Source organism: Cucumis melo, chromosome 11 (genome assembly GCF_025177605.1).
Source record: "Cucumis melo cultivar AY chromosome 11, USDA_Cmelo_AY_1.0, whole genome shotgun sequence".
Taxonomy (NCBI): domain Eukaryota; kingdom Viridiplantae; phylum Streptophyta; class Magnoliopsida; order Cucurbitales; family Cucurbitaceae; genus Cucumis; species Cucumis melo.
The window spans coordinates 14,280,787-14,296,817 of record NC_066867.1 but is presented as its reverse complement, the minus strand read 5'-3'; the positions used below and the strand labels follow the sequence as shown (position 1 = coordinate 14,296,817).

The window sequence follows — 16,031 nt, the reverse complement described above, 5'->3', positions numbered from 1 at the left end:
CAAAACTTTACATATAACTTTACATATATGAATATTGCAGATCATTTACAAGACCAATATAAATAATTCCATCAGATTTCCTGTAGCGACCCAACTTTCCGAACTAAGCTGAGGTCACTACGTACTACTAAGACTTGACAGTAAAACACACAAGCTCATAAAAGATCGATTACGATTCATTAAAACATTCAGAATATCACAAAAACAGTTTCGGACCCGATTTTAAATCACTTTCTCAAAAGTTCCAAAATATGGTTCACAAAGTCATCAAAATAAAATGGTAAAACCGATGTTCTAACCATGACTTCACTTGACAAATGAAAAATAAAAAGTAACAAAATACATCAGCGAAAGCATAAAGAAAACCAGACGCGTCCATATGGCCTTCACGTATCCTTCTTGTCTCTCATCGGTCTGCCCTTCGCCATACCCTTACCTGAAAAGTTAAAGAGAAAAAGGGTGAGTATAAAATATACCCAGTAAGGGACCCACTACTGGGCCCGTTAGGGTAATAACAATTAGCTTCCTATTAAGGAGTACCCTACATAAACAGTCTAGTGGTTCTGTGGAATGCACACATCAATCAGTCTAGTGATCCCGAAGGATGCATATATCAGTCTCGTGATCCCGAAGGATACACATATCAGTCTCGTGATCTTAAAGGATGCACATATCAGTCTCGTGATCCCGAAGGATGCACATATCAGCCTCGTGATCCCAAAGGATACACATATCAGTCTCGTGATCCCGAAGGATGCACATATCAGTCTCGTGATCCCGAAGGATATCGTGCCTATAAGGTACGCTACCCCATAGATAAAGCTAACTGTTTCCCCTCAGTCCATACTAAATCGTCTACAACAGTCACGTCACAGTAACATTCATGTTAACGTTTTAGTTTATAAGCTTAACCAGTCCGATAGTTTAGGTTTAATCAACAGTCTCATCGGTCGCTATATGTATATCCAATTCACACTTCATCATGACATTCCATAAATTTAGTCTAATAGTCAAATCATCCCTTGTAAATCCACCTGACGATTCTTCGCCTCAGTTCAAACCCTAGCACATCTACAGGTAATCTAGGTTCGGCGTAACGTCCATATTATGCATAACAGTCGTATTCAGTCTACAACGCAGTTCAACGGCGTATACTCAATGTACACAAGAGGTTTCTAAACTCTTAGTCCCTCCACGACATAACTCCATAACCAGTGTCCCAACAACAAACTTCAACTTTTCACAACATTAAGATTTTATAGTCCATCGAAATACTATTCCAATTCACAACATAGCCCAACAATATAACTACAATACACAGAACATCTGGGCATCGGTGTCTATCCACAGAAACGACTCATTATCGTATATTAGCACATAGGATACAACTAGTGATCACATTACCTTTAATCAGTCAAGAGCATATAAGTGATATGTACTAGTCAAACATGCGTCAATCAATTCAATACAGATACTATCGTATAATTCCCATGTGGGTTACTACGTTTCCAGTCTCGATCCGAGGTCCAGTAGTAAAAAATCCCTTACCTGAAACTTGGCTATACTCCTTCATCGAGTCCACGTCCAACGAATCCACCTAAATGAAATCATAAGGATTTAAACGATGACACTAGTAAAAGTCACTTTTAAATTGTTCTAAATAACATCCATCGACGTACCCAAGTAAAGGAGAGCTATCTCTAATTAAGCCGGTCGTGAAACCCAAGAACTCGAGCGTCAACTCTCTAACACCTTCAAGGAACGAAAGGTAGTTCCATGCTTTATTCCAATATCTACTCGAATCGGCTATAGAAACATTAGAAAACTCACTAAATAATCCTTATTGAAGACTCACCATGACTCGATGTGGAAGGAAAGTGGTTTAGTTCAGCTCGGGAAACAAGGAGGTCGGCTTGGCTTGGTTCAGCACGCGACTCGGCTCAGCTCGCGGCTTGGCTAGCTTCAGCTCGCGACTCGGCTTGGCTTGGTTTGACATGGCTCAGCTTGCAGCTCAGTTCGGCTCGGCTCGCGACTTGGCTTGATCCAGCTCGCGGCTTGGCTCGCCTTCTGGCTTGGCTTGCTTTAGCTCGCAGCTCGGCTTGGCTTGGTCGGCTCGGCTTGGCGCTTTGTGAATGGCGACCGAAGTCGACGAAAACCGTGGAAAAACACGACGTCGGCAGCGCGTGACTCTGCTTCAACGCAACGGACGACCGAACAAAGGAGGACGCACGACGACGACTGGGCGTGGGCAAACACACGGGGAGAAGACAGAGGCAGCGGTGCAAGAACAGAGAAGGAGAACGAGAGACGTGCGGCTGCTGGCCAGCGTTGGACGAAAAGGAAGGAGAGAGATGGTCGAGATCTGCTGCTGGAGAAGGAAGATGGGACGATGCGCGGCTTGAAGAAGGGGAGATGGAGACGGCGGTGCTGTCGGAAAAGAAGACAGAGAGGATTGAGGCGGCAGTCGGGCGAAGGAAGAAAAAGAAGAAGATGGGGGGGAGCGCAGTGTCAAGGGCATAATTGTCCATGGTATTATTTACCGATGGTCGTATGCCCGAATACCCCCAAATCACTTTATCTTTATGTCTTGAAAGTAGTTTAGGTTAATTCTTTCGTTTAGGTGTCGCCGAGTCATAGTGTGACATTTCGGCTTTTTCATATGCAAGCCTGCCAAGGCCAAAATTCTCAATATGTACTATAGGGGGTACATGACTAAGTCCGACCCCCGCCCAAGCCTTGTCGCACTCTTTGCATGTTGAGTTATTTTCCTTGCAATTGACAGTCTTCAATGCTTTCTTTATGACGTTTTCAACTATTTACTTTCTCTCTCTCGTTTTATAAAAACATTTTTCCAAGAACGGGAAGGGAGGCTACGTCATACCGCGAGTTTGACCGCGGATTCCGATTTTCGAACGGCTGACTTGCTGATTGAGCTAAGCAAGTGCCGCACAATCGTGTTGAGAAGTTACGATTGTGACAAGTGGTATCAGAGCCAAGTTGGCTAATTGACGATATGACCGAAACATGTCGTCGTCGAATCCATCGGGCAAGGCCCAGAAAGACCGGCTAGTAGAGCTAGAAGAACAGATGCTCTACCTAGTCGAAGTTCCCGACTCCATCCGCTACTTGGAGTCTCGTCTCGATGAAATTTCCGAGAAAACTAATACGATCGATGCGGTAGCTGGCCGTGTCGAAGGGTTTCCGATACAAGAGTTGATGACAAGGGTCGACGCCCTGGAAACAACTATAAACATCAGAAGAACTGTCAACTACGAGCGTGGAGACTGTTCGACGGGCTCTGTTGCCCATATTGAGGAGCGTGTTCAAGAGCTGGATAGCTCTCAAAAGACGTTGTTAGAGATGATAAACGGCATGTCAGAGGACTTCCGAGCTACCCTCGATGTCGTCAGAAATGAAATCGCAGATGTGAATGCGAGACTGAGCCTCACAATGCGAGCAATGGCAAATCAAGCTCCCGCTGGGGGAGCCATTCCGGTTAGTAGAGTGAAGATACCGGAACCAAAGCCCTTCTGTGGGGCAAGAGACGCGAAGGCCCTAGAAAACTATATCTTTGACCTGGAGCAGTACTTCAGGGCCACAAACACGGTTACAGAGGAAGCCAAAGTCACGTTGGCGACGATGCATCTGTCTGAGGATGCCAAGTTATGGTGGAGGTCCCGATTTGTTGACATCCAGAAGGGACATTGCACGATAGATACTTGGGACGCTTTGAAGAGAGAGCTTCGCTCACAATTCTTCCCTGAAAATGTCGAGATCTTGGCTCGACGGAAGTTACGCGAGCTGAAACACACCGGTAGTATTCGGGAGTATGTGAAGCAGTTCGTGGGACTGATGTTGGATATACGCGATATGTCCGAGAAAGACAAAGTTTTCTGTTTTGTCGAAGGATTGAAGCCGTGGGCGAAGACAAAGCTATATGAACAAAGAGTCCAAGACCTCACGTCCGCGTACGCTGCAGCCGAACGGCTGTTTGACCTGTCTAACGACTCTCAAGATACGAGACATCATCCAAGTTCTTCATCTGGAGGAAGTAGGAACAACCGCCCAAGTTCTCCTAAAACTATAGGAGGGGACAGACGCTTTAATGGAGATCGTAGATCCCATCAATCGAATACTGGAAACTCCTGGCGAGGATCAAGTAACCAGAATCTGTCCAATCGTCCTCTTAGTTGCTTTATATGTAAGGGACCACACATGGCCAGGGAATGCTCGAATAAAACTGCTTTCAATGCATTCCAGGCATCTTTAGCCTCAGATTCAGACAATCAACAAAGTCAGACCGAGAGAGAAGTAGACCAGACAGAAGAAGTTGATAACCCTCGAATGGGGGCCTTGAAATTTCTGTCATCTCTCCAGAAGAAGGTGGGGGAGACAAACACTCCAGTGGAAAGGGGCTTAATGTACGTTGACACCTGGATCAACCAAAAGCCAACCAAAAGCACTATGGTTGACTCCGGTGCCACCCACAATTTCATAACAGAAGTAGAAGCTAAACGTTTGAATCTCCGCTGGGAGAAGGATGCTGGAAGAATGAAAGCCGTGAATTCTGCTGCCCTACCTATCATCGGACTAGTGAAACGAACGGTGATAAGATTGGGAGGATGGAGTGGCCTCGTAGACTTTGTAGTAGTAAAAATGGATGACTTTGATGTGGTACTGGGAATGGAGTTCCTACTTGAACATCAGGTAATCCCAATGCCTTTGGCCAAATGCTTGGTGATCACTGGACCTACACCCTCGGTTGTACGAACTGACCTACGTCAACCAGATGGATTGAAAATGATCTCGGCCATGCAATTAAAGAAGGGTCTCTCTCGAGACGAACCAACATTTATGGCCATCCCACTCAAATCGTCAGAGAACTCAGGGGAGACAGTCCCTAAGGAGATCATGCGCGTGCTAGAGAAATACCGCGATGTGATGCCCGATAGTTTACCCAAGTCTTTGCCACCTCGGAGAATGATTGATCATGAGATCGAGTTAGTGCCAGGGGCAAAACCGCCTGCGAAGAATGCTTATCGTAAGGCGCCTCCAGAGTTAGCTGAACTTGGGAAACAGTTAGATGAACTACTGAATGCAGGGTTTATCAGGCCTGCAAAAGCTCCGTATGGGGCCCCAGTTCTTTTCCAAAGGAAGAAAGATGGGAGTTTACGACTGTGCATTGATTATCGCGCCCTAAATAAGCTCACAGTCCGTAACAAGTATCCACTTTCCATAATTACTGACTTGTTCGACCGCTTACATGGGGCAAAGTATTTTTCAAAGTTAGACTTGCGGTCGGGATACTACCAAGTGAGAATTGCAGAGGGAGATGAACCGAAGACAACCTGTGTCACCCGATATGGTGCGTTCGAATTCCTCGTAATGCCATTTGGTCTCACCAATGCCCCTGCCACCTTCTGCATGTTGATGAACCAGGTCTTCCACGAATATCTCGATAAATTCGTAGTAGTCTACCTGGATGATATAGTGGTCTATAGTACGACCATGGAGGAACATAGAAACCACCTACAAAAGGTTTTTCAGAAATTGAAGGAGAATCAACTGTACGTCAAAAGAGAAAAATGCTCTTTTGCACAAGAGCGGATAAACTTCTTGGGCCATGTGATAGAGTGTGGCCGAATTGGAATGGAAGAAGGAAAGATTGCTGCGATACGCGACTGGGCAATGCCGAAATCAGTTTCAGAGTTACGCTTCTTCCTCGGGTTGGCAAATTACTATCGTCGATTTGTCGAGGGATTCTCGAAACGAGCAAGCCCGCTGACTGAGCTACTGAAAAAAGACGTTCACTGGAATTGGGACCCCGAGTGCCAAGCCGCCTTCGACGGCCTAAAACAAGCCTTGATGGAGGGACCACTTCTAGGGATTGCGGATGTGACCAAACCTTTCGAAGTCGAGACAGATGCGTCTGATTATGCGTTGGGGGGTGTGCTTCTACAGAATGGACACCCGATCGCCTACGAAAGTCGAAAATTGAATGCAGCCGAAAGGAGGTATACTGTGTCCGAAAAAGAAATGCTCGCAGTAGTACATTTTTGAGGGCCTGGAGATAATACCTACTAGGGTCGTCGTTCGTAGTGAAGACGGACAACAGTGCAACCTGCCACTTCTTTACCCAGCCAAAGTTGACTTCGAAACAAGCAAGATGGCAGGAATTTCTGGCCGAGTTCGACTTCGAATTTGAGCACAAGAAGGGGTCGAGCAACCAGGCTGCGGATGCCCTAAGTCGAAAACAAGAACATGCAGCCATATGCCTGTTAGCTCACCTCCAGAAGAGCGAGATTGGTGGGTCGGTTAGAGACACCTTGAGAGAGTTCCTACAGAAAGATCATGCCGCTCAGAATGTCATGAATTTAGTGAAGGCGGGCAAAACACGACAGTTTTGGGTCGAGGAAGACTTGTTAGTCACAAAGGGCAATCGACTATACGTTCCAAGAGCAGGGGACTTAAGGAAGAAATTGTTGTACGAGTGTCACGACACTCTATGGGCTGGCCATCCCGGATGGCAGCGGACGTACGCCCTGTTGAAGAAGGGCTACTTTTGGCCGAATATGAGAGATGATGTCATGCAGTACACTAAGACGTGTCTCATCTGCCAACAAGATAAGGTAGAGAAAGTGAAGGTTGCTGGACTTCTTGACCCTCTACCGGTTCCAACAAGACCTTGGGAGAGTGTCTCTATGGACTTCATCACCCATCTCCCCAAGGTAGGCGACTTTGAAGCCATTTTAGTCATCATTGATCGTTTTTCAAAGTACGCCACCTTCATCCCCGCCACCAAGCAGTGTTCAGCAGAAACAACAGCTCAACTGTTCTTTAAGCATGTTGTTAAATTGTGGGGAGTCCCGACAAGTATAGTGAGCGACATAGATGGTAGATTCATTGGCTCCTTCTGGACGGAGTTATTTTCCTTCTTGGGGACGAGTCTGAACATATCCTCAAGCTACCATCCCCAAACTGACGGCCAGACGGAGCGATTCAACTGCATGCTCGAGGAATACTTGCGCCATTTTGTAAACGCAAGGCAAAAGAATTGGGTCCAGCTGTTGGACGTAGCTCAATTCTGTTTCAACGCTCAGACAAGTTCATCTACAGGGAGAAGCCCATTTGAGATTGTTTCTGGGAGGCAACCAGTACTGCCACACCTTGTTGATCATCCTTTTGCAGGGAAGAATCCTCAAGCCCTCAATTTCACGAAGGAGTGGAGACAGACAAACGACATCGCCCGAGCGTACTTAGAAAAAGCATCAAAGTGGATGAAGAAGTGGGCAGATAAGAAGCGACGGCCCCTTGAGTTTCGAGCGGGAGACCAAGTACTCATCAAACTACGACCAGAGCAAGTCAGGTTTCGAGGACGCAAAGACCAACGTCTCGTCAGGAAGTACGAAGGACCAGTTGAAGTGCTGAAAAAGGTAGGGATTACTTCTTACAGAGTAGCATTGCCCACATGGATGAAAACCTACCCAGTAATTCATGTTAGCAACCTGAAGCCGTACCACCAAGACACGGAAGACCTGTAGCGGAATATCGTAACTCGCCCAATTATCGACCTTAGTCAGAAGGAAGACAAAGATGTTGAAGAAATTCTGGTCGAGCGAGTAAGGAGGGGCAGAAGACCCGCACGAAGGATCCACGAGTATCTGGTAAAGTGGAAGAACCTTCCTGTGGAGGAGACCAGCTGGGAACGTGTCGAAGATCTTGAAGCGTGGAAGCAGAAGATAGAAGATTTCAAGCTTCGCCAGTTGACGGGGACGTCAACCATTTAGGTGGGGGAGAATGTCAAGGGCATAATTGTCCATGGTATTATTTACCGATGGTCGTATGCCCGAATACCCCCAAATCACTTTATCTTTATGTCTTGAAAGTAGTTTAGGTTAATTCTTTCGTTTAGGTGTCGCCGAGTCATAGTGTGACATTTCGGCTTTTTCATATGCAAGCCTGCCAAGGCCAAAATTCTCAATATGTACTATAGGGGGTACATGACTAAGTCCGACCCCCGCCCAAGCCTTGTCGCACTCTTTGCATGTTGAGTTATTTTCCTTGCAATTGATAGTCTTCAATGCTTTCTTTATGACGTTTTCAACTATTTACTTTCTCTCTCCCGTTTTATAAAAACATTTTTCCAAGAACGGGAAGGGAGGCTACGTCATACCTCGAGTTTGACCGCGGATTCTGATTTTCGAACGGCTGACTTGCTGATTGAGCTAAGCAAGTGCCGCACAATCGTGTTGAGAAGTTACGATTGTGACACGCAGCGCGCGGGAGGGCTTAGGTTTTCTTTTTTTTTAAAAAAATATATATAATAATAATAATATAATTAATAATAATAATATAATTAAAATTATATTATTATTATATTAATTTATATCATATTATATTATTAAAAATTCATACCCTTCATTTTCTTATTCTTTTCTCTTCTAAACCAACCAAAAATTAACACCGAAAATTTTAAATTCTCGAAAATTAACATAAAATGTTAAAACTTATCTCGAAATTTGGGGCGTTACATTTCCACTCAACATCCTCTAATTAATTAACTTAGCCCAAAAGTATATCTATCTATAATAAATCCAATCTCAAAAGTATACCAATTAACCCCCCTCCATATGAACAATTCAAAAATTCACCTATATTATCCTTATATATAAAGTTTCAGAATGGCAACCACAACAAAAAAAATTTGTGCTTCAGAATCACAAATAAGTCGCAATCATATGTACGAACCCAAAAAATTAGCTAACTTAACCAGCACCTCGCCTAATTCGACATGTGAGTATGATTTTCGTGTATCCATCTGTAAACATGCAAAATAAATGAATTAGTATTCATGAAAATTATTATACCCATAAAAGAAATAGTTTGATATATAAACCAAATTAGAGATGGTTGAATGCTTGGCAGCTGGACGATAAGCCCAGTAGACGGCGAACTCAATACCGTCGAAGATGGAAGACGACGTTTGGCCATAACAAGTAAACGTCTTTTCATTTTCGTATATAGAACAACAATAGAGAAAATAACTACTAGAATCATTCTCAAAGCCAAGACTTCTGATACTATGCTTCAGATCTACAAATATTCCCATTCTAATCAAAGAGTTCCAAGATTAATGCTATTAATATAAGTCACTATAACTTTAGAGATTAATGCTAACAAACTGAACAGAGGTTGGCAATATATGAATACGAAAAGACGGTAGACACTAAACAGTGTTCTTTTTTGGGTAACAAAAAGCACATTGAAAACCAAACCTTGATTTTTTGTGACAGCCATAGCCCAATATCTTGAAGAAGCTTATTTCCAGAAGCATTCTGCTTATCAGAACCAAAGCTTCCAGAAAGCAACTCCTGTCCAGCTCCTTCTGCAATGATAATGACCATGTGGTCGTTGTGTTTGAGACATCTTGCTATGTATTCATAAAGTCCACCAGGACCTTCGAGATAGAAATGTGACTCTGGAATTAAACAACAGTCTACGTCCCTGCTTGCAAGAGTTGCATACGTCGCTATGAACCTTGTGCTCGTCGCCACAAAACCAACAATAAAACTTTGTAAAGGTAATGGGAAAATACATTTTGACAAGTTCAAGTCTAGAAGTTCTACTAATCATAAATGCTATAGCGACCCAAGCCACGGAAGAAGAGAAGAGATCGCACAATGTAAAAGAGAAAGTGTGCAAAGTAGCTAACTACTAGCTTTTTTCTAAAGCCATAAACTTATCACAATAGTGACCCATCAACTTTACAAGCCCTATACCATTCTCCATACTTTCGACTTCAACATGGGCTGCATTTATAGCCCGCTGAGCCTCTTCAACAGTAGTGTCAAAGCTAAATGACTTGTCAATGACCTGCATCAGCATCAGAAAAAATCCATTTAAATCCACTGACAATCTAATTTATAGCAAAAGTAAAAGTTAGAACATGAACAATGTACCAGTATGTCATTATCGATGGTTTTCGGGATCCCAACAATTGAAACTTTGAGCCCTCTCCTTCTGACTTCCAGAAGAGAACCACATAACAAAAAGAGGATGAGCAACTTGAGATCAACAATATGTATAATGCATCAAGAAAAAAAAACAAGAATATAGAACATTAAAGAACCAAGTTTTATTGCTTATAGAACATCATTCACCATGTTACCTCATATAAGTTGCTCCCTTCTGAGTTCCATCTCCACCAATTATATAAACCTGAGGAAATTAAGGCAATGAACAAAGATCCAAGAATTTGAGTTTATAGTTAAGTATGTACATTGTATAAAACATTTCTAAGAATCTAATTTCCATCAAAATTGCAAAAAGATAATATTCATGCATGATTGATGCCACGATCTTGAATATTGTCAACTATCTTTAAGGTATCATGACCACCTTGTGATGTCCCAATGATAGTTCCACCACGTTTATGGATATCATTCACGAACTTTAGAGTTAAATGTATGGTATTCTTAGAATAGAAACCTCTATATCCATCCTGCAAATCACATTTAGTTTAATAAATTCAAGAAGATATTTTACATTGATCTCTTTTTGACCAATAAAGAACTTTATTAACTGAAACAGGGTTAGTTTGAGGAAGAGGATTCAGAAGAAAAAACTTAGTGAATTATTGAAATTGAAAAGTTGCATTCCTAGTAGGGAATAAATCAATGACTTACTTCAATTCCAAGAACCTTCTTGACACCATACATATTGCATAAACCACATACTAGCTCCCTGATAACAAAATTGAGTCTAGGGCAAAGATTCCCACATGTCACAATGCAGGCATGAACCTCATCTGCCTGAAAGTATACCTGAACAAGAAGCACATGTAACTCAATGACTAAAAGATGATATTAGAAACCATGATTAAGTAGAGAGAGGAATGGAGAAAGAGCTTACTCATTGGCGGGGTCTAACAGGCCTAATATGTATTCCTCTTTGACTACTTTTGTGAACAACCTACAAAAGTTCGAGGAAACAACAACCTACTTTCAGAGATTAAAGTTAGGGGAAACAAACCAAATTAGAGATGGCCGAGCGCGAGGCGATTGAACAATAAGCCCAGGGGACGGCGAACTCACGGTCGAAGACGGAAGACAACGTTCGACCACAATCACTAAACAAAGTTCGACGGAGCGACGTTCGACAAAGCGATGTTCAGCAAGATGAGTCGATGTTTGATGAAAACCAGCGCATCCACACCTTGGCGAAACCACGGTGGAAACACAGCAGATACACGAAATTGAAGAAAATTTAAGGTAGGAGGCACGCGTGATGGGTAGAAGGCAAAAAGAAAATTTAGGGCTTTTAATTTTTTAATTAAAGAAACATTTCATATTTTATTTATTTTAATTATTTAGTAAATCTTGACCTTTCTAAAAGTCAAGAACTTTGGAAAATAATTGCCTCCGCCTTTTTATAAAAATTATTGATGTTTTAAAACGTCAAGAATTTAATTGATATAATTTGGCGTTTTTAAAACGTCAAGAAAAAGTACGTATTACTTGACGTTTACAAACCACCAAGAATGTTGAATTTATAAATATTATTGACATTTTAAAAAATGTCAAAAATTTAATAGATAATCCTTGACGTTTTTAAAACGTCAAGAAAAAATTACATATTCCTTTACGTTTAAAAAACATTAAGAAATTTGAAAATTGACCTTTCATAAAAATTATTGACAGTTTATCCTTCCAATCACCCATTTCTTGACGGTTTTTTATAAAAACGTCAAAAAATAAAAACCACAATCGTCAAGAAAGTCCTTTTTTCTAATAATGTACATGGCCAATAAAGGTTGGTATCTTCAAGATATATGGCAATATAGATGAGTTGTGGAGAGAGAGACACACGATAATTGATACTCTTCAAGACATGACAATTTAGATTAGATCATGTGGAGGGGAGAGGCACATGGCAATTGACATTAAACTTAATGGACATTTATTTAATAATATTTATAATACTTTCCCTTAGATGGCCACTACATATATGAAATATGTCTTTTTAAAATCTTACAAGGATAGCACCTAACGGGAAAAAAATTCTATTGAAGGGAAAATAGTACATATTTCATATAATTTATACAATTTACATTCTCTCTCATGCATGCATCACTTGAGATCTCTAATGTCACGACCCACCCCAAATGTCCCTTTATGCAACCAAGTGGGCCTAAACATTTTATGCGAGTCTCCCCGTGAGATACATGCAGAACGCCTAGTAAGCAAATTAAATACAATCAACAAACTTACATGTGGAATATGAACTCAAATGAAATAAGAAGCCTTCATTGATATTTTAAGTAGTAGATTACATTCAATATATAGTACAAAGTTCCCTTCAAGAGGACCTATACACAACTCAAAGCGACATTTGGACTCTTCGCGCCTAGCTTCTACATGCTAAGCAAGTTGATAGTGGCCACTACAAAAATGATGCGTTCACAAATGGCACAGTAAGCGTTAAGACTGCAAATTCAACGTTGGATGTTCTTTGCTACTTGCGCGCAAGGAGGGGGAGGGAGAAATAAAACAAAAAATTTGAAAGATTAGACAAAAATGTCTAGTGAGTGAGGTATTTTATCAACACCTTTAATAAATTAAATCTACTTTAATGGGTTACAAATCATTTTTCCAAATCATGCAATACAAATACTTCGTTCCAATAATAGTGTTGAGTTTAAAGCAAATCATGCGTTAGACGATTAACAGGATTCAAATCTCATCATCATACGTTTTCAAATCGTATGAAAAATTCTTTGCTTTTTAAATCATGCATCAAGGTTCATATTGATAACCGCTAGAAATAAAGTTATTGTGACATTTTAATGCGAGATAAAGGATCAAAACGCATAGCTTTTACTGAAAATTTATAATGTTAAGAGAATGCACCTTACATAAGTCATCGAACCTGATTAACTACGTTTTTAAGTATTTTATACGTAGGATGACTAAAATAAGAAATGAAACGAGGATTGTGTGCATGAACTTAGCGAGAAGCAGTTGCCTGGCGAGTCATAAGGTGAGATGCCAGTACATCATTGATGATTCACTAGAAGACAAGAGCGGTAATTGGAGATGATGTGACAATAAACAATTACTTTCTGTGTTGACATTTGTAGGCAAGGACAAATGTGCAGCATAGCAAGGATGGATGTGCAGCATAAGGCAATTAATTTTCCACCTAAAGTATGCCTATAAAAGACGCCAAATTCACCATAAACAGGGTGTACATAGGGGGCCTCCCTTAAGGAGGCTGATGAAAGGATGGGTTTTAGAGTCCTTCAATTTGTAGTAGGAGTTCTTCTTTCACCTCTTCTTTGGTCAACTTCTGAGTGAGAGCTTAGAGAAAGATTAGAGAGAGAAGCTCACTATCAATTTTCCCTAACTTGTAAAAGAACCAAGGAATGCATGAAAAAATTATTCTATGACTCGACTCACCTCTTTACTTTCCATTTTTCGTATTTTGTAATGTATGGTATGAATGTTTTTCATCTTATAACCGAAATGCCTACATTATCAATACAATGCATGTTTATCAATTGTCTTTCTCTCATTTGTTTACTATTCGTCTTGTTGAAGAGTTATAAGTAGTTTAGGTATGTATTATGTGTTTGATAAGGATTATTTAAGTATAAGATTCATCGTGTTTAGCCTAAGCTTAATTCACTACTTGGTCAGTGCTAGTCATCAACTGCTCGAGAGAGGTGACAAAGACCTAGCTAAACACGCGGAAAGGGGAGCTTAGAAACAAACTTTGTTCTGGTGTTTTTCCTCCTATCATTTTTGTCCCGAAAGAAAAATAAGTGTGGTGTTTAGGTACCGAGAGGTTGCTCGCTTTAAATTGCTAGGTAAATGTGAAGCTTATAAATAAGAAAATCTAGATATATCTCACTCGATTGATCTTTACCATTTGTGTCCCAAAAGGAGACCAAGTGTGGTGTTTATCCACTGAGAGTTTGCTTACCTTAAATATAAGATGGTTAAGTGATCTATATTGAATGAAGTTGTATCTTGCATTCAAATCGTCTATAATGCAGAAACTTTCACTCATCTTTCTTAACGCAAGCTAGTTCACTTTACATAATCATCCTTGTAATACCCGTGATCTCAAGATAGAGTGTTCAAACTCAATTTTTTTCGATCGAGAGAAAAGGTAGAGAAAAGAAGAAGTAAGAATCTCTAGCCAGTCCTAAGTAATCCTGAGTGAGATGGAAAATGTAGAGTAAATCTCGATGCTGAGGTAGGAGCATCTCGGTGCTTGTCAACTGAGTTGAAAAATAGTAAGGTTTAAAGATGTTCTCTTAGACCATCTCAAGATTATGGCGTGGTCGAGATGAAAAACGTAAAGATTTTAGAGATGGGTCTCGTGCCATCTCAAGGTCGTGTTTGGCTGAGACTGAAAGTAGAAAAAAAAATTAGTAGGGTTCTTAGGCATGGTCTTGGGCTTGTTCAATTGAGAAAAGTGTAGATCTAGGAGGATCTCTGCTCAATCTCGATCGAGATCACTTAATAGAGCGTGATGGACAGATTTTTGAAAAACTCAATCGCGTGAGGTTAGCGTTTTTCGGACGCAATTAGTGTTTTTAAAGACAACAGACTCTCATTTGTTTCATTTCTCACCATTTTCACTCCAACGGAAAGGTAGAGAGAAGTTTAGTTGCTTACAAGTGTTGGAGCCAAACAAGAGGGTCGTTGGACACCAAGTTTTAGTTGAGTGTTCGGTCAAGAGACATCCAAGATGGCAAGGGTGTTGGTGAGTTTGAGCTAAAGAGGAAGAGTATAACTTGAGGTTAGATCCAAGTATGTTAAAGTTTCTTCCATCTTGTTTAAGATGTGTAAGAGCAAGTTTGTTAAATTAGGGCTTCTTATTTTAGGCTCTAGATCGTTTGGTAACCGATCTTGAGCAAGCTAAGACCACTCAAGGAGTTCAAAGAGAATCACGGTTAGTAAGAAAAGAGTTCTCTTGAGTAGAAAAGAAAAAAGGTGACAAGTTGAAGAAGTTTTCTTCTGTTGAAACAAAACTAAATCGATGTTTTCTTGTTATTTTTAGGTCAAGAAGAAAAATGGCAAATCTATAAACCAAGAATCTAACAAAAAGTTGCGAGTGACTAAAAATGAATTTCTAAGCTTGATTTAAGAATTTATGTTTTAAAGCATGCTTTGAGTTTAAGCATTTGAATATGCTAGATTTATGAAAATTTTTAAAAAGCACGAGTTTCAAGTTTAGAGATGAGTTATGAGGAAGCATGATTGAGTTAAAGTTCTAAAGCATCCAATTTGAGAAAATATTTGAGCAAAGAGATATATTAAAAGCAAAGTTAAATTTGAGACTTGCTTAATGCAAGAGTTTTTTTTCATAAGCATGCTAACTAAAGTAAATTAAAGTTTTAGCAAGAGATTTCTAAATATGCTTAAGTCTATACCAAGATGTCTTGACCTAATGGCAACCCTTCGAGGGAGATTGTCCAATGCACAGAGGTCGTGTGATGAGGGTTTCAGTAGATGCCGAGAGTTCCATCATATATACTAGGTAAGATATAAGGGCCTCTATACGGACGCCTAGATTTTTCATCTCATGATAGCTATTGATAACTTGTAGAAATACAAGTTATTGTAATCTCTTTTATAAAATAATGAGGTTGAAATATAGAAGAAGTGTATCAAAATGCCAGGATTATGTTGAGAAAGCAATAGTATTTAGAAATACACTTTACATAAGCACCCATGCCTGTTTTACCTTATTTTAAGTGTTTTAAACGCAAGATTTATAACAAAGAAGAAGAAGCTAGCAAATCACAAGAGAGCTCGCGAGAAGACTATGCGAAAAGACCAAACTAGCACGCGAGAAGAGATTTGCTAGAAGACAAAAGTGGTAGTTGGAGCTGATGTGACTTGACAAAGGCTACTTTCGAAGCTGACACACACAAAAGAATAGTTTCTCGACCAAAAGTTGTTTATAAAAGGCCTCCTTCTACACCATTTATAGAGGGGCTTGAATGGGCCAAACCCTAA

At 40.6% G+C, this 16,031-nt stretch overlaps 1 protein-coding gene across 3 annotated transcripts; it reads right to left on the bottom strand.

Annotated features, from left to right (window-relative positions):
• Positions 1–312: 312 nt before the first annotated feature.
• On the bottom strand, positions 313–11,264 carry LOC103502129 (ATP-dependent 6-phosphofructokinase 7-like). 3 transcript variants are annotated; one of them, XR_007815458.1, is made up of 6 exons: positions 10,912–11,264; positions 10,686–10,823; positions 10,169–10,501; positions 9,960–10,024; positions 9,276–9,873; positions 8,458–8,818 (listed from the first exon to the last, which is right to left on the bottom strand). XR_007815458.1 is itself a non-coding variant. In XM_051079168.1 (5 exons), exons 3-5 carry the CDS (start codon positions 9,402–9,404, stop codon positions 387–389), a joined length of 249 nt encoding a protein of 82 aa, XP_050935125.1. In that variant the 5' UTR covers positions 9,405–9,873; positions 9,960–10,024; positions 10,169–10,495; the 3' UTR covers positions 313–386. The 3 variants fall into 3 exon arrangements, 2 of the variants coding, with proteins under 2 accessions (XP_050935125.1, XP_050935126.1); XM_051079168.1 differs by lacking the exons at positions 10,686–10,823; positions 10,912–11,264 and adding an exon at positions 313–436 and having other exon boundaries at positions 8,749–8,818; positions 10,169–10,495; XM_051079169.1 differs by lacking the exons at positions 10,686–10,823; positions 10,912–11,264 and adding an exon at positions 313–436 and having other exon boundaries at positions 8,749–8,818; positions 9,960–10,020; positions 10,169–10,495.
• Between the last annotated feature and the right edge of the window lie 4,767 nt (positions 11,265–16,031).

What these genes read in the sequence shown, in the direction of transcription:
- LOC103502129 (XM_051079168.1), bottom strand. Translation starts at nt 9,404, where the DNA reads ATGGTCATTATCATTGCAGAAGGAGCTGGACAGGAGTTGCTTTCTGGA. An exon ending in GGCTGTCACAAAAAATCAAG is followed by an intron (nt 8,819 to 9,275) that starts GTTTGGTTTTCA and finishes GCATGTTTACAG; the next exon opens with ATGGATACACGAAAATCATA. An exon ending in TAAGTTAGCTAATTTTTTGG is followed by an intron (nt 437 to 8,748) that starts GTTCGTACATAT and finishes TTAACTTTTCAG; the next exon opens with GTAAGGGTATGGCGAAGGGC.